This window comes from Xylocopa sonorina, chromosome 7, assembly GCF_050948175.1.
Source record: "Xylocopa sonorina isolate GNS202 chromosome 7, iyXylSono1_principal, whole genome shotgun sequence".
Lineage (NCBI taxonomy): Eukaryota > Metazoa > Arthropoda > Insecta > Hymenoptera > Apidae > Xylocopa > Xylocopa sonorina.
Genome location: NC_135199.1, coordinates 1,901,311 through 1,924,044, shown reverse-complemented (window position 1 = coordinate 1,924,044; position 22,734 = coordinate 1,901,311). Strand labels below are relative to the sequence as shown.

Here is a 22,734-nt window from a genome sequence, read left to right as displayed (position 1 = left end):
TATGCAATTTTGTTCATTCATAATGCAATTATCAAGTGAATGTGAATGCGAGGCAAAGATGTACACGTGGGCAAAATTTCTTTTCATCTTAATTATCAAAGGGGTGAACGAATTGTAACCGTGGTATTAAATTGATATTAGAAAGTATATGATATACAATAATGGTATTAGTATTGGCGGTGCATGTCAACCAGGTACGTACATATTTATGTATCGGAGAATAATCTGAAAGTGGAAAGTAATCTTAATACGCGTAGTTAGTTACAGCAGTGTAACGAATGGGCTCATTGCCAGGATCCTCTCTATCAGCGCTTGAGTTTGTCAAAGGGAGATAAAGTGTTAAGTAATGAGGTCAAAAAACTCGTACTTTCTATTTAATTAGAACGTAAATCCAAGAAATTTTTTATATATCACGTACGGTTTGAAATTCTTGCTTGAAAAATTGATTGAAGTGGATGTTTCCTTTTAGAAATAGAATCGGCGATATTGAATGTTACGGCAGTAATGGGAATACCTACGCGTTTAAATAATACAATTTTAATATCTCAAATGGAGACCTACTAAAATTATTAAAGGGGATTGCAATATTTATCGCCTCATTGTGATATTACAAACAAAGCTTCATTGAAAATATCCTCTCAATTTATTTTGTAACTTTTCTCAATAAGCTTCCCAGAAGAGGTAGACTTCATATTTACGGGCAAAATTGGCATTGTAACGAATATTAAACATATAAAATTATGCATTACATAGCTTTTCATACATTTTAAATCAATATACACTTAAATCAATATACGATAACAACACCATAGAGTTTTAGCTTTCGAATTTCAGTTGTGTTAATTAATGTAATGTTTGTAGTTCACTAAAATGCATCGTGATTTATATGCAGCATGTAAACGGTTTCCACGTACTCTACCGTATCTGACTATTTAATTATTATAATATCTACTTTCGTATATGTTGTTAATATATGAAGGTTTAATAGTATTGTATTTTAATTTAATTGCTCGTGAATTCATAATTCGAAACGTGTCGTTATAAATATCATTTTCTGAATTGTTAACAATCGTTGATTAAATTATTCGAAATATAATTTCGAACGATACATTATACGGGTACTAAATATTTTACTTTTTATTAAACTTTAACGTCCGCTTCTAAGCTATTGACGCGGACAGACGTGAAACTAAGAAACAACATTACAGTGAGACAGTGATGGATTTTATGATACAAAATTGAGTTCGTAGAATAGTTGATAAAAATAACTTGTATTAATACTTTAATATCTATCAATTTTCAACAAAATAATAATAAAAGCTCTGCAACTTTAATCAATACTTTTGAAATGTTAACCCGTAAAAGACTAATATTATATCGCAAAATATGAAATATCCATTGCCTGCAGTTAAAAAAATTATATACTTTCAATTTTAGTTAACATATTTTTATTTAAAAATTCGTACGATACGATATTTTATAAGTTTTATCAATTTTGCTGCTCGTTGTATATATTGAAGTGAGAAAAGACAGTTGAACGAAATTAATAGATATCCGAATATTTTGGTTTGCTAGTGTGCAGAAGCAGAACGCGAGCCGATTGACAGGCAGCCTCTTCGAGCGCAACGTCGGAAGGGAGCGAAACTCCGCGGCGGTCCAAGTGGGGAGGAACAGCGAGGCCCGCGTTGGGGTGAGTTGCACCCTTGCCTCCGCTCGGGTTGAATCGTGCTACGAGGGAGGGGGATCCTCGTGCGCTTAGGATATACGGAGAATCCCACCAACTCGGAACTTCAGTCAGTACGCGACAAGCGCTGCGAACGTTGTTCGTGTTTCTCGCGTTCTAGTGATACTGTATCATGTGTGAGAAACGTGGTATGTGCACAAGTAAACGACAGGTGCCCCTTCTGGTAGTGACTACTTTATTGGTTGGCGTGCGATCGGAGTTAGTCGGTGAGTAGATGCACAATTGTTTACATTTTCATTCGCTCGTTCTCTCCCGTGACGTCGCCGCCGGTAGTCACGCCACGCGGTCCGTGCTTTCCGCTTTTTTCCCGTGTCACTCAGTGTCAACGGAAGTTGAAATCACGATTCCGTCCTATTACCTTGCGATTACGATTCTCGTCGCGAGTGACACGAAACAGAGAGAGAGAGAGAGAGAGAGAGAGTTTGGTAACCCGTGCAGCTCTCCTGGAAGAAGCTCCGATATCTTTTACGGGAGATTTCCGACTCTGCGGTGTTTCGTCAACATTTCAATGAGTGATTGATCGAGCAGTAATATAGTTGATGTTTTGTTTTATCGAATTTTATCGATGAAAAATGTTACGACGTCCATATATGTGACGATATTCAGTGGAGTTAATCCACAATACGACATTCTGGATTTTCGCTGCTGTTAAAGATACTAATTTCTCATTCAGAAAAAGTATACTTATATATGCAGTTTCATTTAAGAGAAAGCAAGTGAAGTTTGTTAAGGAATACTTGACGCAGAAAGATTACCTTTCTCGAGTTAATTCAATCTTTTGCACTTCTTTATTTGTAACTTGGTTTCCCTCGTGTGTAGATTGCCATCAAATTAACGTTTAATGCATTAATATCGTTCATAGCTTCCTCGAGGTCATCATTTGAAACTGAACAAACATTATCGCGAAATTTGCGCGGGAGAAAGAAATTGCTTGGCAAACAGCTGGGATAAGAGCATAGCGAAAAATCCTGCCATAAATTCGTTTTCCTGTATCTTTCTTTCCAAGTGTCAAAATTATACTCACATTTTTTCGGCCGAGTGAGAGGAACTTCGTTTCAATCTTGATGGTGTCGCGTATCTCTCAATTATCCACTAAATTGAATCTTAATCTGCTCGAGCAATTTAAGCGCAGAATCTTGCTTTCCCTCGTAACGTATTCTCCGTTCGCAATAACGCCGATACCAATCAAAATTGAGCCAGTTTATTATTGAGCCGATTGCAGTTGTTATATTATTTATTTTTCGACGGAACTCGTCACCTTGCTATTTCTGCCAATATATTATAATTGGTGGTACCATTTTGAAATAAGTATTATCAGAACGAACACGTTTTTTAAAATTCTTCATAAATGTGAAGAAATTTCTGACGTGACAATCGCGTATAACATACGTGTCTTTGAACGATAGTCTTTTACATATCTTTATGAATGTACAGTGATTTCGAAAAATGTTTAAGTTCCATTAATTTCAATCGAATTACATTAAATTCCCTATCATTTAATGATACCTTTTGTACGGGTCCGGCAATTTTATATCATAGAAATGAGATATACAGAATTACCGGATTAAAAATGTCACGTTTCGTTAACCAAAAATTACGTCGACCCTCAAAAGTTGGTGTAAATAAGAACCTTCGAAGAATTTGGAAAATTTATTTGACAAAAAATGTTCCATTAACTTTCCTTCAAACAAAAGAAACAAACAACATTCACATGACGCGTTTCCTCGTATTTGCAATAGTTGGAAAAAAATAACAGTCCGAAATCAGACATAAATGATATTTTATTATTTGATCATTCCGCGATAATTTACGAACGAGATATCTTTTGTATCGTTTCCGGTTTTAATTATGCAAACACGATCTCGTTTTACTGCACTGTTCGTTTTAAAAAAAGAAAAGGAAATGAGAAGTATAAAGTTATGAACGCAGGGCTGCAGAGATTGCATACTGAAATATGAAGTGGTAAAGAAGCGAAGAGATAAGTAAAAAGTGGCAAGGGAGAAGAATCATCCAGTGGTTTTTGTCTCGTGCTGTCAACGGACTCCTTTCTTGTCGAGAGGGCCACGAAAGTCGTATAATACCGATGCTCGAATCTCCGCTGGTGCTCATGCGAAGTGTTATTTGGTTTACGATGTCCAACGTAACGAAGGATTCGTTTAGCGAATTTTGACGGCACAATTGCAATTTTTCGCAAATATTACCGCGTCACGTAGGCATTTCGTTCGATTTCGTCGGATAACAGGTCAATTTGTACGCGTCTTGTCCTCGTGTAATTTTGCTCGTTGCCGTTGTTAGCTGTCTTTCCTCTTGAGTTTCCCCGATTACTAAATCTAACTCCAGAAAATATTTGTTTGATATTCGAGGGAAAAATGTAGCACCTCAAACTAGATTTTTGCCTGCGATCGCAAGAAAAAATCTCTTTGGCCGAGTATTTATTAAACAGTTATTTACAGTTTAGATACAAATGTGTAATATTACATTTTTACATTCAACATGAAATTGAAAGTTAACAGAAATTGAAAGAACTGCTAAGATATCAACTTATACCAGCGAAATTATGACGTTTTTGCCCACTTTTGTCTTCGCCAACATTGTTTGTCGTCACGACGTAGTGCCGATCGTGTGTTTCGAGCGAGGTGACGTTTAACTTCGCGAACTGTTAAAGTCTCCGATTAATTAGAAATACGAAGGAAAGTTCATTTTTGGAGCGCACGAAACGGGTATGAACGATAGTCTGTTTTATTTTTCGTCCGTTTACAAAAAGTCACGACGCAACGTTCGTCAATGTATCCTATTTTTTAATATTTCCTTGCTACGATAATTCTCGGTACATCCAGAAAAGCGAACGAGACACCGGGCTTGCATTATGTTGCACAATATTTCCATGGAATAGGCGGACATTGGCAATCCGTAGTAAGTAATTATTAATGCGTCTTTTAGTCGAGTTGCTTGTATATTTGATTACAATTTTTCTGGGCTATTTTTGTGGGAAATTCTAACAATTTAAATACAATGCATTTAATTTACTTTCAGGTTTGTTGAAATTTCCAATTTTATCTATATAGATTTCATAAATAAATATGATAAGAAATAAAATATGGATTAATTAAATATACTGAATGTTAGTTTAGATGGTATGGATGTGTTAATGTTATCACACGGCGGCAGTTAATATTATTATAGAAGGTAATTAACATACATTAACATGTACGTATCCAAAAGAAGAGGGATGGATTTAGTATGAATAATAATAGATGTAAAACGCATTATTTACGTAGCGTAATATAATACTTCAAGTAAATAATAGAATGCAAGAATTTTGATTTTTATATTAATCGGGTAAATGTTCGAAAAAGTCGGGAGTACTTCCCATGCATATTTTCGTGCGCGTATTAAATCGTTAACGCTTTTAGCAAGATTAAGCGGATAATCCATTTAATCCATAAGAAATGAAGAAAAAACGTAGTTCCGTTTATGGAAACGCGGAGAAATAAAGATAGGAACTTTCGCGATTCTCCGAGAGCGGATTAGTTCTTTATGATTGAAAATTATTAGATGTCTATGAGCTTGGAGCTAGGTCGAAAAACCAATCTGTTTGTTCGGGACCAGTGTTTGGCTGAATATATTTATTACCTAGGCGAAATAATTACCCAAATTATTATGAATGATTATGAATTGATTACTCCATTGATCCATGACAAAGTTCTTAATTGTAGATTTTTATATTTATCGACAAATTTATAATCGGATAAATTTCAAAATCAAATGAATAGAATGAAAAAATTCGCTAAAGACACACTCGTGTATGGTAAATGATGCAGATAAATGGACGTGTCGCAAAGCGGAAAGTGTTTTATAAACCAGTTCGTTGTTTGACAATTCAACGAGTGAACTTTGTACTCTTAGTTTACCGATCCTTTGTTTTACGATGAAACATGTTGTTTGTGTAAAAACTTGTCCATTTTGCGTTAACATTTCGTGGCTTTCGTACCCCGAGCACGTAACAGAATTTCAACGGGAGGACGTCTTGGCTGGCACGTTTAAATTTACTGCTCATTTGGGTATCGTTCCGCGGTGTTGGACCAAACAAAATGCAACGAATTGAGAACGTACAAAATAGAAGAGTGTCACTGGGAGAAAGTATGCCTGCTTAATAAATTTTGCGTAGAACAAGATTTATTGCATTAAATTGTTCACTTAACTGGTTGTAGCGTATGAAATAACAACAGTTGCCTCCCTCTCTCTCCCCCTATATACATGTATATATACCGGACAAGTGAGTGGATATTATATGATGTGTATGCGCATATTATAATACGTTCTGTAAATATAGCTTACTATAACGTTATGAGATACCTTGTAATGCTAATGCGTAGAAAATCTCACAGGGAATTATTAAACATATAAAAAATATTAAATTTCCCAAGTAACGAATAAAATGAATTAATTATGAATTGTTATAATTAAATTTTGGATGGAAATTGTAAAAATATTTATACATTGTATTGTTTTTTAATTGTAAAAATAAAGAAAGAAACACTGGAACGATAAAACGTACAAATAGTACGATATCGATATTTCAGATATAAGAAATTGTACAAATACACACATGTGTATATGCATAGCACTGTAAAATGGTGATCCAATATTTTGAGAGCTTCCTGTGTAAATACTTAACGCTATCCAGCAGCTAGCGCGGGGATATTGCATGCCGAATTAATTTTGCTTTTTCTCTTGCACCAGTAGAAGCGTAAAAAAGTAATAAGAGAGAGAGAGAGAGAGAGAGAGAGAGAGAGAGAATTTATAGGAACACATTTGAGATGTAGTTGAATTCAATTTTTCATGACTCAGAATCACGAAGCAGAATAATTAATTTGCCATTTCCATTAAAAAAGTTATCAATCCCCGTAGATGAATTATATCCCATACGATTTCGAGTACTTTTACTCCGAAATATTCTCCACTATCTCGTAGGCTTTTCGTTATTTAATTTCTACCTTTGCTTTTTTCTTCATAAGCCATATTTAATTGTAATTAAGTTTGAAATACTTTTACCTACAATTTGTATGCCTAATAGGATAATCATATAAACCCCTATCGCAACATGTAGGTGAAGCTTCAAAGGTGAATTCAGCCCACAAAGGTAATGATAAACATTGTTTGTACAAATGCTTCTTCCGCGCGGTCTTGTTCCCAGCTTTACAAGCCTTTGTGTTTTAATAACTTCCATTACGAACTGATCCGGTGTAACTGATTCCCAACAATCTCCGATGTTTTAATCGCTTAATTTCTTCCTTCTGATTACGCTGGCTATTTTGAAATAACCATTTCTATCGCATTTTCTGATCAACGTTAATCTGCTTTACGCACGTATGAATTTTAAACGATGTAGATACAAAGCAGAAATTTCTTTTATAACGAGGTGGTTTGAAACAAATGAACTTTTCATGGAAAAGATATTATAGATAGTTACTCGCGTACAAACAGAAAGGGAGAAGTCAATTGATGACAAATGGTCCTGAATTGTTCGGGGACGCGCTGTTTATTTGTATAATTAAAAGGGGTTGCAGCTAATAACGTCATGCAGCGTCACCTCGATGACAGTATAATTTCATCGAAGGTCAATAGACAGATGGTCGGTCCGCAAGTACATATCATCGAAATCCTTTGGCCATAAAATTGATCAAATTCTGAGATACGGTGTACCGGCAAACGCTTTAAATCCAATAAAGAGAATTAAGTGTACTGAGCTGTAAACACGGTGTGATTGAATTCTAGGGGTGACAAGGAAACGGTCTCCCTCCGTTTCTTTCACCCTCCACAGCCCCCTCTCATTCTTTTCCGCTTTCACTTTGTCATTCGACTTATTTTCTCTCATTCCGACCTGCTCCTCTTTCACCCATCGAGCCTCCTTTCGATTTTATCCCCGGTAGTGTCCATTTCTTTTGATTTCATCGTGGGAAAAACTGACAGGAAAGGAAAATGCTCGATACCTCTGTGTCGACGTCCTTTCAGTTTCGTTATCATAGAAAACATCGTGACTGTAAGCTCCCCCTAAATTGGATACATCCTGTAAACTGTGACCAATGTCTCCCGATACTTTGGCGTGAATTCTTGTCTATTTAACGAACTAAAATTTTACGAATTCTTCGACTTTTCCTACTGTTTACAGTATAAATATTGATATTTATAGTAAGTTGAATCGCGTATCGTGCGCGCGTTTCATATAAAGCTAATTTTAATATAAATTCGCCGATTATTAGATCGCACGAGAAATCGTATTTCCAAGTGGCGTTGTTTCATAGCATGTATTTACGTACTCGAAACATAAGCAACTATTATATGTATAATAGCTTAGTCGCCGTCTTTTTCCTATTATTTTACTTACCTTATAGGCGTATTAAGATTATCAAAAATGATTTGTCGTTTGTTGCTCTACGTCTTGCGCAACGGTAACGTTTACGAGGCTAGTATTTTAACGCGATTTATTCATTCCCCTGAAATTCATGATCGTATTTTACAAAGGACCGTTGTATTGGCTGATCAATTAAAAAATACAGTCGGCCGCGTGGCACGCGCATTCAAAATTCCCGTGCATTAATTACGCGCGTATCTTTACACGAGCCACCTACCCATGGTGAAAATATTTAACTGGCTACGCAGTGTGCGTATGGTGCTATAAACTCATGCTGCTTATGCGGACGCTGAATACATAAATAAAAAATTGGAATTCATCTCCTGGACAATAACGAAAGCAAATTGAACGTGCACACGTAGTTGGTTTGGTATATACCCTCGTTCGATAAATTACATTATTTTCGTTAAAAACTTTTATTACGTGTTTATTCGCGGAAACGTATCAAATTGATATGCTCGCATACAAGGTAATTGGAATAAGAACAGTGAAAATGAGATTTCCGAGGCGAGGTTTTTCCTCCGCGAATGAATTATTCAACGGCATATAAATCTCCATGTTAATCATTTTATTTCCATATTAATCATTTAATTATTTGGTTAACACAATGCTTGTACATTCCGTTTCAAGTGGATAACGTTTAGCGTATAACCGCGGATCGTAACAATTTCCTTATGAATAATCGATCTAGCGGTTTCGTGATAAAACATGCCGTAATTCTGAACGGTAAAGAACTGAGCACCATCGGAACGCACCCGTCGCCCAGTATCTCGATAAAGCGTTAAAGCGTTTTTCTGAAAGTATCCGAATTTTGTTTATTTTTCTCGAGAAGCTGACGATCGATATCGCTACGATGCCGGGAGTGTTGGTACGGTTTTATTTTTCAAAAACGGATCCTTGTCACGGTTCGTTACTTTGACCCTTAAAAACTTAACAAACCGAACTGCGTCGGAAAAGTGAAAACCTGGAGGCAAAATATTTTTCAATATGTTGCCACGTGTCGTATAAACATTTTGCCTGGTTCGATGCCTCTTATCAAGAGTTGACAGTTTCACGAAACTGGTATGTCATTAGCATCTTTATTAAAAATTTTCACACACACTCGAGAATCTGATTAAAATCGCAAAGTACTGAAAAATTCAGTGACGAGTCGTTTTTCTCGTGTCGAGGACAACTGATTTGAGGAAAGTCCAGCTTGTAAAGCGATTTATCAAGATTCTCTAGCCGCGGCGACATTGGCATTCTTTGCACGATCTTGACCGCACCTATCATCGGCTATTGCGAGAAATCAGTTAGCTAGAAAATTTCATAGTGCCAGATCAATTCTCAGATTTTTATATATGATATTATGTACGCGACTGGACACATTTATTGCATCATTCGAACGTTATCGAGAATGTATATTAATCTTGTTATTATAGTTTCATGTATGCAGTATAAATGCAGTCCCCTTATTTTTTCCGTTTTTTCTTTCCTTTCTTCCTTGTCTTTTTTTTTTATTTGTCAATTCATTAGATAATACGATTAAGTGCGTTTCGTTAATGTTTTTGTTCCGGTATTTCAGTCACCGTTACATTTCACACGTTGGATTTGATGGAATCCTATCGTAGCAGCTAATAAAAATGAAATCGCCGCGTAATGTATACAATGGCAGTTTTCTCGCGTCTACCCGTCCTCGCCGCTGCGCAGGAGCAAATCGTAACTAATACATTTACTTGTGCATGAATTATGCACTTGGACTCACTGGCCTAGTTGTAATTTCGCGAGGATAATACGAGGTATAGCCCCGTAAGATTTGAATATCCGCAAGTTCCCAGTAACCGGCAGTGATATCGATCCCAGGTTAAGAGACCGTTTTGCACGCGATATCGAATTCTGTAACGCGATTCTCTGTCGAATCCGGTCTTTCCTATCACTCTTTGCCCGCTATAATTCATTGTTATTTAATTAAATATATGTCGCGAAGTCGTGTTTGATGACGATGACTCGCTACGAGAAGTTACGCTGGAAATATGAAAATTTCGCATATTCCAACTTCCTGATTAAAATCAGAATTTTCGAGTCGAGCGATCTTCTTTGTTTTTCATCGATTTAATTTTCGATCATTATTGCGGTTTCAGTTCATCGAACATTTCATGCGGCCGAAACTACTATTATATTTCGCTTTCAGTAATTGAATTCGTTAATATCGCGTATTAATACGTATTAATATCGAGAATTTTGTACGCCAACAATAGCGTATTTTATTGAAACGTTACTCGGATATAAATATTTCATTGATCCATATTTCACCATTGTCGTAGAAAGTAAGTTTTTCCTTCTTTGCCGGCTGAAGCAAAGTTGAACGGGATATTGTGCTCAAACGATTGTCAGGGAACCCTTTCTCATCTGTAGTGTATAATTTGAGACAAAATAACGGTCTGGTACGCTGGTACCGAATTTCATTGCTTTATCGGTTCCATCTTACCGAATAAATGCTTGCTATACCGCGTGGTCTGATTTGTTGTTTAATTTGATACCAACAATTCTTCATCCTAGAGCCGGAAGATTGAAAATGCGAGTATCATGCGTTATATAAAGTTTATGAATTTTTGAAGCGAGTGTTAACGGATTTGCGAATTACTTCCACGAATCTCACGAGTATAGTATTGTACGATAGGATAATGAAAATAAAGACGAGAAATATTTTTCAAAATTTATAAAATTTAATGTAGATATTATTTACAATTTCCGGTCGGTATCTTTTTACTATGTAGTCCTAGTACCGATCTTCTGCCTCTTTTGTGCTCTCTTTTCTGTGTTATGTTCAGTGTGCCTTGTTTTCGGTTTGCTGTATAATTTCTACGAAAATGAGTTTACTTTGAAATTGAAAAGTTTGCTGTTTTTACGAAAAGAAGCACAGCTGATAAATAGGTCGATTAAAAATATCGAAATCGTGATATTTTAGTTGGACTACAATATATTAATTGATATGTAGTGTAGGCACCAGTGATCACTACGATATTTAGAATTCAAGCACATGGGAACGTGAGAAAAGGTAGGAAAGGTAACATATAATAGAAAGCGAGAGGACGTATCTTCTGTCCGCCATACGACAAGCGCTTCATCGACGTATTACGTGACATCCTCGTGGCCACCTAATTTACCAGTTGATATTAGTAATATCAGTAGTGCCCTAAGAAATGCCATTCTGTTTTGTTTAATCAGCAGTTTTAGATAATATTTCCCATCAAAAGGCATCCATTTTCACGTCAAGTGTTTATTATCTCATTAATTATCACAATGTAAAAAGCTCAAAGTATATGCTTCTATTAATATTCGGCTAGTTGCTGTACACAATTTAACATGTTTCAGAGACGTATATGTATTTAAAGGATCGAAGATAACAATGGTATTTTTCATAATTATCACGCAGTGTATTAATGTCGTTTTATTGTATCGTTACGAAAACTATCTCGTGTTGTTGATCGCAGATTTTGCGATAGCAATTGAAAAAGCTTGGATAACATTTAATTAATTGAGAATCGTCTTCAACTAAGGTATAGTTATTCAGACAGACTCGTTGAATAATACTCGACGAATAGGAGCTAATTAAAAAGCTACATTCGGAACTTGGGGGGGAATTCGACGAGCAAAGTAGTTCGATAGAAGCGAACGTTTTAATGGATCTGACCGCGAAACGGTGCAAATAAACGAGAAGATATACATTCGGACTACAGGTAGAGCCGTTTATTCGAAACATTTCATGTCATTTTCCCAAACATGCTTTTCAACAACGATACACAAGTAATTAAATTCATCGTGTTATTTCCTCCCTTCATTCATCTCCATTCTTTTTCTTCGTTTCTGGTACGGCTTGACGTTTTCATTTACGAAAATTAAAAATTACCTTGCGAATCTCGTGTTCGATAGTTGACGAACAACGCTGCGCGTTAATGTCCATCCGCACTCGCGGCTCCGCATTATAATTATTAATTAATAACGTTTCGAAACACTCATTCCCAATTGGAAATCATCGTTGTTCGATTCTTCGGAGCCATTGATTCGACGACATCTGATACGGTAGCGCGAAGTAGACGAGAGTATCGAATTAATCATCCTTATCGATGTTACGTTGCTGATTATCGGATCGTTCCTCTTTTCCTTTTCACGGATGATCGAATTAATTATATCGCGAGCGGAAGCAGGCAGGGTGCTTCTGGCTATTTATCAGAATTTTCATCGCATTTATCTTGTACATAAATAATATCGTAATCGTTAACGCGAACCGTTCCAGTGTGATTTCCTCTATTATCGATGAAACTACGTCGATTATAATAAAAAATGGAAGGTATTATACATATTTACATTCTACGTTGATCCTACAACATTAGAGTACAATACTAGAGTAACGGTTATGAATCCGATGACTCTCTTCTCTGAAATAGAAGAAACAACAAGAGTAATTGATTGGCGATGGTAAGGCAGAGCCGCGCGTCGATAGATTTCAAGCACATGCTCCGTGAAAAACCAGAGAATAACTCATACATGAAACACGGATCCTTCTGTGGCCCGTATAAAATATGTGCCGCTAGTATCGAAGCCTCAGTTCTCACCTGGTTTATATGCACATGGAACAGGGAGAGACAGGAAGAAGAAGATAGAAAGAAAGATATAAAATTTTATTCCGACAGGTGAACGCGGATAAACTGACAACGGATGACGGACAATTTCTTGGCCAGGGGAAGGATTGTTTCGAACGAACACACCTTCCTCGTAATCATGCGAATATGAATTTAAACTACTTTCCACGAGTAAATATGAAAATACGTAGAGAGTTGTGTGCTGAATTTAAAATAGTTGTTCCGTCCAAATTTGAAAGAAACACACACGTTTTCGTTTTCTTTTTCTTTATTCAAACTCATGCATCGCATTAACGGAATCCTCGTCGCATCTGTTTTAAAAATAATTATTTGACGGTACACACTTGTTGAATCTTTAATTTTCATTTACGCTTCACGTTCACTTAACAGTTGAAAGAGTTTTACTTAAGATCGCTACCACAGTATAAAATAATTCCGTGTAGATACTCATAGCATGCACTGGTCACCGTAAACACGAAGCCATAAAATTTTACTACGAATGAGGTATGACATTTTAGGCAGGTGTGAAAATGATAGAGAGTGCCGCGAGTATCGAACGATGCTTCGCTCGAAACTGTTTAAACTCGTACGGCGGTTGTTCGGATAAAACAAAAGTTATTCTACGGTTCATCGGTGTCTATCGGGGAATCTTCTTATTTTTTCATCGCAGAATTGCCGAGAAACTTAAGGCAGGGATTTGCTGTGGAACTCTGAGCGATCTAATGCCTTAAAAACTGGTAAAATAGAACGGGGCAAGGTGAGAAACGCACGTAGGATGAAGTGATATTCTATGCGCGATAAAACAAGATGAGCATAAATTTCTGGGCGAATTTTTGCATGAATGGACTGAATCCAAGGTGGCGCGGGAGGATTTAGCGATAAATTTTTATGAACTTTACAGACAAATTTTGATTTACTTCCGGATAGAGTTCACTTTATAACTGAACCGAAATGGGTCCCTTTACTATTTTATTTTCTAACATCCATCAGAAAGAAACCTTTTGCCTCTGCGTGTTTAGTCGTAAAATGATTTTTAAATCTTCTATTCATTCTATCGACTGGAAGAAACAGTTTTTTCTGCGGTACTTTTATTCGTTCGTTTTGCGATTATGCGTATTTTATGTAAAGTCTGCTTTCGCGACTCTTTTGTGTTACTTTTGCGTTAATTGAATTTGAAATTTTCGCGTTGGCTGCTTTGCCCTTTACAGGATGAAGCAATTGTTTGCCTCGAAACTTTATTGAAACAGTTTCTGATTTACACACAACAACTACTTTTGCGACATTCGTGCTAATTATTAATTTCTCGCAGATTGTGAAGCATTAGCAAGCGTAAGAGACGTAACAGACAATGATCAAAAGTAATTCGTTTTTAAGTTACAATTCATTTTATATATCGTTTGCATTAATACTTTTACTATAGAGAGTGTAAATGTAGTAAAATGTTTGAAGAATTGCAAGAATTTAAGGAAACATTTTGATGTTATTAAAACCCCTTGTTTAACCCCTTTGGTGGACCGGATACTGTTAAAAGCCTGCTTTCAAGAGATTCCGTTGAAAGTTTTCAGTCATTCAAGCTTGCTGTTTCTCGAAAAAATTTCAGAACGCGATGGACACTTGACGCAACACGAAAGTTTGTCGAACGTTGCCGTTGAGAACGAACCGTAACCCGTTACGCGTTTGAAATTCAAGTTCAGAGAGTCAGTTCTCGATGATAATCTAGAATCTCTGGCAACGATGCAACGATCCCACGGCCATCGGCTCGCTTGCAAACTTTCGTCCGTTCTTCGTATCTGCTTCGATAACTGCAAGTAAGAGTAACCGTGCTAAAAAATGAATGTAATCAGTAGAGAGTAAATCGAGAGTAGTAAAGTCTTACCCGGTGAATTTTTCATGTGCACGCTCGAAACAGCGAACGGTGGTGAACTATAATCGGTTTTATGTTTTGCGCAGCATCTGTCACTGCCAATGATGATCCGATGTTAACGAATCGAACCCGATGGCAACACAGTTTCTCATTAACATCCATTAACGAACTTTTTCAGTTTCTGGTTTCAAGCTATTCCAAAAGCAAAGGCGTCGCGTGATGCCGGATGAAGTTGCAGAGATGAACCAAAGAAAGTAATCTCTATACACCGCTTTAGCGCGTACCGATACGCGTGCCCTCCTTGTCTCCTTTCAATATTCCTCTCACTTCTCTGTTTACTCTTTCCATCTCCTTGCATTCTCTTACTATATGACTTAGGGTTTTTGGCTTCTTTACTTTGATCTCTGCCTTCGTAAAATTTACATAGATATCCTGCCACTTGACCGTGCCTAATCTGTTATATCTGCTTTCTATTATTTTATCGTATTGCCATTGTAACTGTTTCGCTCTATCTATTTCTCTCAGAACTTCTTCATACTTTTTATCTTCCCTTCTTTCCGATTCCATTTTATATAATATTCCATTTCGATCTCTTATTTTTTTCCAACTCTACCTTAGAATTGCGTTTGCTTTTCTTCCTGCTTTCATTCTTATCTTATCCGTTTTTGTCTCTCTTAATATTAAGTGTCCAGGTCTATTAAAATTTAATCCTAGGATCCAGCGTATATATTTCTCTTGTAATTTTCTCCACGTTTATCCATCCATCTTGTGTCCCTCATAGTTGTTTCCGAATTTTCTTTGTCCTATTCCCCATACTCGTGCCATGACTATTCTTGCGTTTCTCGCTGTTTTCGTTTTTCTGTAAAAGATACACCAAGTATTTAAATTCCTTTACTACTTCTTTCTTCTTTTTCGTTCTCCTTTTTATCCGTATTCATTTGTAATTCTTTATCACCGAAATATTTTGAAACCCTTTTCCATCAATGTCATCCGGATACGCTAAGGTCCAAATTTTTTCTCTTCCTATGTGTTATTCATAGCATAGAGAACCAATCCTTCAGCAACTCGAAGTTTTTTCATCGAATTCATTTTCTATTTTTACGTTTTCCTACTAAGAAGAGGAAATATAAGTAAAGATAGAAAGTTAGTAATAAAAGAAGAATACTTTATTTGAAGTCTCGAAGCGAAGTAGGTCGCTTTTGATTAGATTTGTTTTAAAGTTGTGCCTGGTATATACGCCAGCGGGACAATAAACAAGGGCGGTTAATGAAGAAGCCGTTTTGAAAATTGGTACAGCGGCTCCGCGAAGCACGATACGCGACAGTACAAATACTTTAAATTAAAGTTGTATCGAAGCTAGATGTTACTTAGACAACGTTGGAGAACGAAGGCTCGAGAGGTCGAGAGGACCTCATCTTGTGAATCCTTCATATCTCGTGATAAATATGATCTTGTATCATTTATTGTGGCTGGCAAAGCCGGGGCGAAAGTGGCTTGATTACGTTTGCTTTGGTACCAAAATGAGATGCACCTTTCAAAGGGCGAACGCGCCATCTAGTTTTATCACCGACGAAAATACACCGTCTTTCTTTGACAGTCGCATGGTAAGCGATATACTTGCAAATCAGAGTTTGTAGCTCATTCTGTCTCCGCGACTTTTAAAATTTCTCAAAGGTATTTCGATGAACCGATTCTTTTCCATAGCTCTTCATATTTTCGTGCACTCTTTTTATTCAATTCGTTTCACACCGGTGAAATGACAGGAAAAAAAAAAGAACCAAGGAATATTAATGTTTCATTTTTTCAATCTCTTCCCGTTATTTAAAAGATGGTTTGATTCCGTTCAATTCCACACAAATGTGTTGTGATAAAAATTACACGTTACATTATAAAACGATGTTCTTTGGAATATGCTGTCAGAAAAGTTTTTTCAACGAGGTACGTACGAGCGTACAAGCAATCAGATCAGCTTTTCAATTGTCGATACGATTCGATGCAGATTAACAATATAACGAGATTTTTAGTGTACCGAACATTTTTTGAAATTTTCCCTGCACTTAATTTTCATCCGAATTTGCGTGGTATGAAATATCAAACGGATGGAATACTTTTTCCGCATTCTCATTTCCCATTATATATTATAAATAAAAGTGATAAACGGTGCGTAACAAGCAGATGTTCAGAGATGTTGAATAGAATAAAAATTCTATTCGTCTTTGCGTTCTCTTACGAGCGGTAAATATTGCGCAGGAGCCCAGTAGGAAGAGTTCAAAGAATAGCTTTGCGAATTCGCATATTGCAATTCAATCGTTTGCGTGTTTCACGTACGTACACGTAGATATACACACACATATATATACCATCTCATGAATTTATTAGTACAGAAATTATACGATATTTCCATTGTTCTTTTAAATCGATGGCGCGTTCTTTACGAGGATGAATGGAATTGATAGTCACGACCGTGCTTAGAAATGAGGGGCAGGCATTAAATGATTATCCGTTGCCTTCTAAAAACAGGAAAGAAACTTTGTTCACTTAAAAAGAGAGGGAAGCCAGGCGAATTTAATAAGAACTTTCGCATAGGTTATTTTATCTCTTTATTCCATATACGCCCGTTAAATATCACACCAGAGTCCACTGGAGAAAGCCCAGAGGTGACCGGGGAAAGGACCCTATTCAAAAACCATATGTTTTCGCCCCCAATCGATTTTGTCTAAACTTTGCATATTTGTAGATCTATATGTGTCTCATCAATTGCCAGAGTCTCTATCTGTCGGGCCTTTTAATAAGGGAGGGGGAGGGGGTCAAAGTACGCATTTGGCGAAAGCTTTCGGGGGCTATAACTTTTGATTAAAAAAAGATATCGACTTGAGTTTGGCGTCAAAAAATCACAAAAAAATTAAGCTTTCGAATGCTATATAATTTTTTCTCTTTTCGGAATTTTTAAGTCACATTTTATGCTTTTTTCTAGTTTTCGGGTTAGTGAAAAATTGCGAAAAATTGCTATTCCCAAAATAGGTATCCCTAGATTTTAACAAAAAACTCAGTATAGGAAGCTCATTTTATGCTCTTTAAGTGGTATAAATCTTACCCTGGGGAAACTTTTTGTTTAAAAGTTATAACATAATATTCGTGTCGATGCGCAAGCTGTGGACGCGAAATTCGAGCAAAACAAATGCTTTTCTTAACATATTGTGACTTATTATTAAAATTATTATCATCGGAGATTGAGATTATTATTGTACTAGAAAGAATTCGTTTTTAAAAATACTTTTTAATTTAATGTTACTTACATTTTTTAAATAATATTACACGGGACAAAATTAAAAGACAAACTTCGGCAATTTCTCGTCGCATAAATAATATTAATGAAGATGATGATGCAATAATCACCATATGGGATGGTACTTATGTTTATTTGCATAAAAGGACGAATTATCGCTTCCAAAGAGTGACGTATAGTGGTAAAAAAAAAAAGAACTTTTTAAAACCGATGCTGGCAGTAACTACGAATGGTTATATATTGGATGTTTTTGGTCCAAATAAATTGTGGGCAGCAACAGTATCTGATGCAGATATCTTTAGATTTATTATGAATACCGATTGGTTTAAGAACTTTTTCAAACCTGGTGATATCTTCATTCTTGACAGAGGCTTTTCCTACGTAAAAAATGAAATACTACAAAATAATTACAAAGTCGTCATTCCTGCCCTGCTAAAAAAAGGAGTTAAACAACTATCAACCTCTGAAGCAAACGAAAGTCGAGTATGCACCAAACAAAGATGGGTAGTAGAAAGTGTAAATAGCTCACTTAAAAGATTTAAATATTTCAAAACAGCTATAGCTTCAGAATGTGTCCCAAAATTGTTTGAAGATTTTAAAATTGCAAGTGCTCTTCACAACGCATACTTTAAACGAATATATAGTGATAATGATGATCCAGAAGTGGCTTCAACTTTATTAAAAGACCTAAATAAACCAAATATAATGCAGCAAATTGTAGAATGCGAAGGTCTTGTAAAAAAAATAAAAAACTTTGAAAACATGACATTAGAACATTATGAAAACTTCCCAGCCTGGACATTAAAGTGCTTAAAATCGTTCACGGAATCATATCAATTATCACTTGCAAAGTCGTATATAGCGGATCACTTGCTTTCTGGAAAGTACCAATTTTTTATCAGCAAGGTAAGCTATCTTCCAGACTTCAGCAAATATGGATTGGATATTCAGACACCATTGTTCATAAAAGCTAAATTGCAATCACGACACTGTGATCAGAAGCTTTATTCGATATTCACTTTAATTGATATCGCACAGCCCACAATTACGTCTGTCAGAAGTTATTACTGCCAGTGTAGAAACGGAGCGAGGACTGTTGGTTGCTGTGCTCATGTGTTAGCAATAATATGGTACCTGGGATTTGGACGATACAGTGATCTATCAGCACCAGCTAATTTTTTAAACATACATTTTCTTCATATAAGACCAACATCGGAAGATACAGAAGATGAAGATGAATAACATACAAAAGAAAAAGGACATCTAGAAAAAGAGGAATAATGTAAGTAACATTAAATTAAAAAGTATTTTTAAAAACGGATTCTTTCTAGTACAATAATAATCTCAATCTCCGATGATAATAATTTTAATAATAAGTCACAATATGTTAAGAAAAGCATTTGTTTTGCTCGAATTTCGCGTCCACAGCTTGCGCATCGACACGAATATTATGTTATAACTTTTAAACAAAAAGTTTCCCCAGGGTAAGATTTATACCACTTAAAGAGCATAAAATGAGCTTCCTATACTGAGTTTTTTGTTAAAATCTAGGGATACCTATTTTGGGAATAGCAATTTTTCGCAATTTTTCACTAACCCGAAAACTAGAAAAAAGCATAAAATGTGACTTAAAAATTCCGAAAAGAGAAAAAATTATATAGCATTCGAAAGCTTAATTTTTTTGTGATTTTTTGACGCCAAACTCAAGTCGATATCTTTTTTTAATCAAAAGTTATAGCCTCCGAAAGCTTTCGCCAAATGCGTACTTTGTTTAAACAAAATCGATTGGGGGCGAAAACATATGGTTTTTGAATAGGGTCCTTTGCATATGGCGAAAAGTTGCGGCTGGAATTCTCCGCGCCCCGATTCGATGATTTCGCGGGTTATTTCCTTCGAGGGGTGAAGGTCCGAAAGGATCGAACCTGACGATTCGCAGCTATAATAGTTCATCCTTGCTTCTTCGCGTTCCAGCGTCGCGGAGACGATGATTGGATCAGTTTTACGCACCCCGTTGGGATAAACAAAATGTCAATTTCAAACACCAGCGTCCCTGTCTCAAGTCGTTGCGCTGAACGTAGAAACGCGTAACCGTGCGATATGGAGTGATAGACCTGTCGCTCGTTTGCATGTTCAACTTGATACCTTTGATCCTCCAGTCTTATTAAATCGTTCCGTATGTATTCGAGATTATTCTCCTTTTTTTTCCTCGCTTCGGGGGACCTTCATCTTTTCCCTTTTCCTATCCAGCCTTCAAATTTTTCTTTTTCCCAATTCGTCGGCGATCACGAATGATTCACTACGGTATTTTAGATTCGAAGTAGCCCCTAGGGATACCCGATGGATTCTCTTCTGGCTATCTTCTTCATCTTCGTCAGATTCAATTCCGTCGATTGAGAAGTTCCCGAGACCAGCCGGTCTATGAGATATTTCGTCTCGGTTTTTTCTATTCGTTTGTCTTAATCAGTCGAACGTGGTGCCGAGTGAAACCAGGTCTTTTTAAAGTCCCGCTGGAGATTCATGCGGAGAAAAATGCCTCGAAATTAAAAGTTCGCGAGAGCATTAACTTTCTCCCGTTGTAAATTCGAAAGTTTGTTTCTATTCTTTCATTATTGCAGTTGCTTCTTATAAGGTTTTACGGTTTTTTTTTGCGTTCTCTCTCTCTCTCTCTCTCTCTCTCTCTCTCTCTCTCTCTCTCTCTCTCTCTCTCTCTCTCTCTCTAATTGCGCGGCTGATTAACAAGGAAACATCAGGACTGCGATCAATTCCTCTGAATTGGCAAATGTTTCGTTTTCAAGTCGAATAATATATTCAGAAATGTCGCTTTAAACATCGAGAGAGTTGAGGGAAAGAAAAACGGTGTTTAAAAGTTTTATAGAAGCCGATATTGAAATTTCAGCGGACAGTTCGTCGTATAAATTATTTATTCCACTAAGTATTTTTAATTTGCAAAATATACACATCGACCCTATCTACATGCACATGCAGGAAAGATAGAAGAGACGGGAATAAATACAATAAGTACTTGAAACGCGAGAATGTTGGAGCAACCCTTCGTTCAATTTTGCTCGTTTGCTTTGTCCAATCTCGGTTGGACTGCACGGATTCACCTTCCATCAGCGATATTATTTCACCAGATCTCCCGTTTCTGTCTGCCACAGGTCTTTCATTCCCGGAAAATACCGTGACTCGGTGTGTTTTAGATATTGTTCCCTCGAAACCCGAATAGAAATTATTGAATACCATCGATTGTTTTGATACCCGGGGCCACTCTTGCGGCATCAACGTCAAGCTAACAGACAGTAATCAAAATCAATGAGAGTAGGTTTGGCCAGCGCTTTGGAGCCTCATCTTCGGCCCGATAAGAATATTGCATCGAACGATAGACCAATCAGCTATTTTCGTAGGACGAATTTCATTTGAATTTTGTCCAAATCATCAATTCCTTTTACAACCAACCGTTACGCGTTAAAAATGATTAGAGGCCAGCGAACGTCTCGATTTGCGAGGAGTTTGAAGATAATTTTCATTTTCAAATGAACGATGCTAATTCATATTTTATATACTTGTACACATGTATTTTTATACTTTTGGACGATGAAATGTTGAAAAAAATCGAAAGATACTCGCGAAACTTGAACTCTAGTTAAAGCGTGACCAAAGCAATTGTTGCTACGAAGCGAATGAACAAAGGACGTCGAGATTACTATACAAGCGGCCAACATTTATTTTATTCTCGACCGGCACCAGCCGGTACGTCGCGCCATGGGGCTTTTCTGTCGGGTCGATTATTTACACAATTATGGTATAATTGTTATCCACAGTTTTATTTGATTTGCGCGACCCAACGAAGATGAATCGATAAATCGAACCCCAATTCACGACCACTTTACCATACACCGGCCTTGCCTTTATTCGATTATGCCTCCAGTTGCGCACTGGTTATCACGAAAATATTTTACGTGTCGCAGCTTGACAATTGACAGTTAAACCGATGGTTATCTCTGACGAGAATACATTATTAAAAGATTCAATGAAAATAAACGTCCGTTTCCGCACTACTGTTGAACGTTACCCGTGTGTAATGTTTAACGTGCACGCCGCGGACCGTCCACCGGTTCTCCGAAAATTATTGTTTGCAATCCAGCGCGACCGCGAAATTCGTTTCACTGAAAACGAATTCCTCGGTCAAAGGTACAGCTGCTTTGTGAAAAAAAGATAGCACGGCCTCAATTGTTTTTGTTTTTTGTACATATATAATTAAACCAGAAATTTTATTCGATATGGATCGTGAAAATATTCCCTTGTTTTCAGTAGATAATACATTTATTATTATTTTCGTCCATTTCGTCATATTCGTGATTGGAGAAAATCACGTAATGAAATCAGCAGAAGTACAAAAGATTAAGTGGATACGTTCAGGATAAAATTCAATTTAATTTAATTTAATTTAATTTACGTTACAGTTAATTAATTAAAAGTATCCTGTATTATTAAATACGGTATTTGCCTTTAATGCAGTGGTAAAATTAATTGATGGCTTTTGAAAAGATAATGTAATTTTAATTGGAGATAATACGTGTATTATTTTCATGTTGAAGTATTTGTGTATTTGTGTATTCTGACATACGCGGTATATTGTCAACAATTAATTAGCCGACCTTAATATCGCATTCTATTGCAATTCTCGTAAAGACTTGTGCAGTTTTTAAATTTTACCTGGATTATATATGTAGAATTCAACCTATTTTTATTTCCTGTCTGGAGGAAGCAGAACCCTTGTCACGTTGTCAGAGAGCATTCATT

At 36.5% G+C, this 22,734-nt stretch overlaps 2 protein-coding genes across 2 annotated transcripts in view; one reads left to right on the top strand and one right to left on the bottom strand.

The window, feature by feature from the left end:
- Positions 1-1,699: 1,699 nt before the first annotated feature.
- LOC143425249 (neurotrimin) overlaps positions 1,700-22,734 on the top strand; it is a 162,324-nt gene continuing 141,289 nt past the window's right edge. The window contains exon 1 of the mRNA XM_076897896.1: positions 1,700-1,950. Within this exon, the coding sequence (XP_076754011.1) occupies positions 1,857-1,950 (94 nt within the window). The 5' untranslated portion in view covers positions 1,700-1,856. The remainder of the gene's footprint in view (positions 1,951-22,734) is intronic.
- LOC143425253 (chymotrypsin inhibitor) overlaps positions 16,049-22,734 on the bottom strand; it is a 156,268-nt gene continuing 149,582 nt past the window's right edge. The window contains exon 3 of the mRNA XM_076897911.1: positions 16,049-16,060. The gene's annotated coding sequence lies outside the window, so the exon portion shown is untranslated. The remainder of the gene's footprint in view (positions 16,061-22,734) is intronic.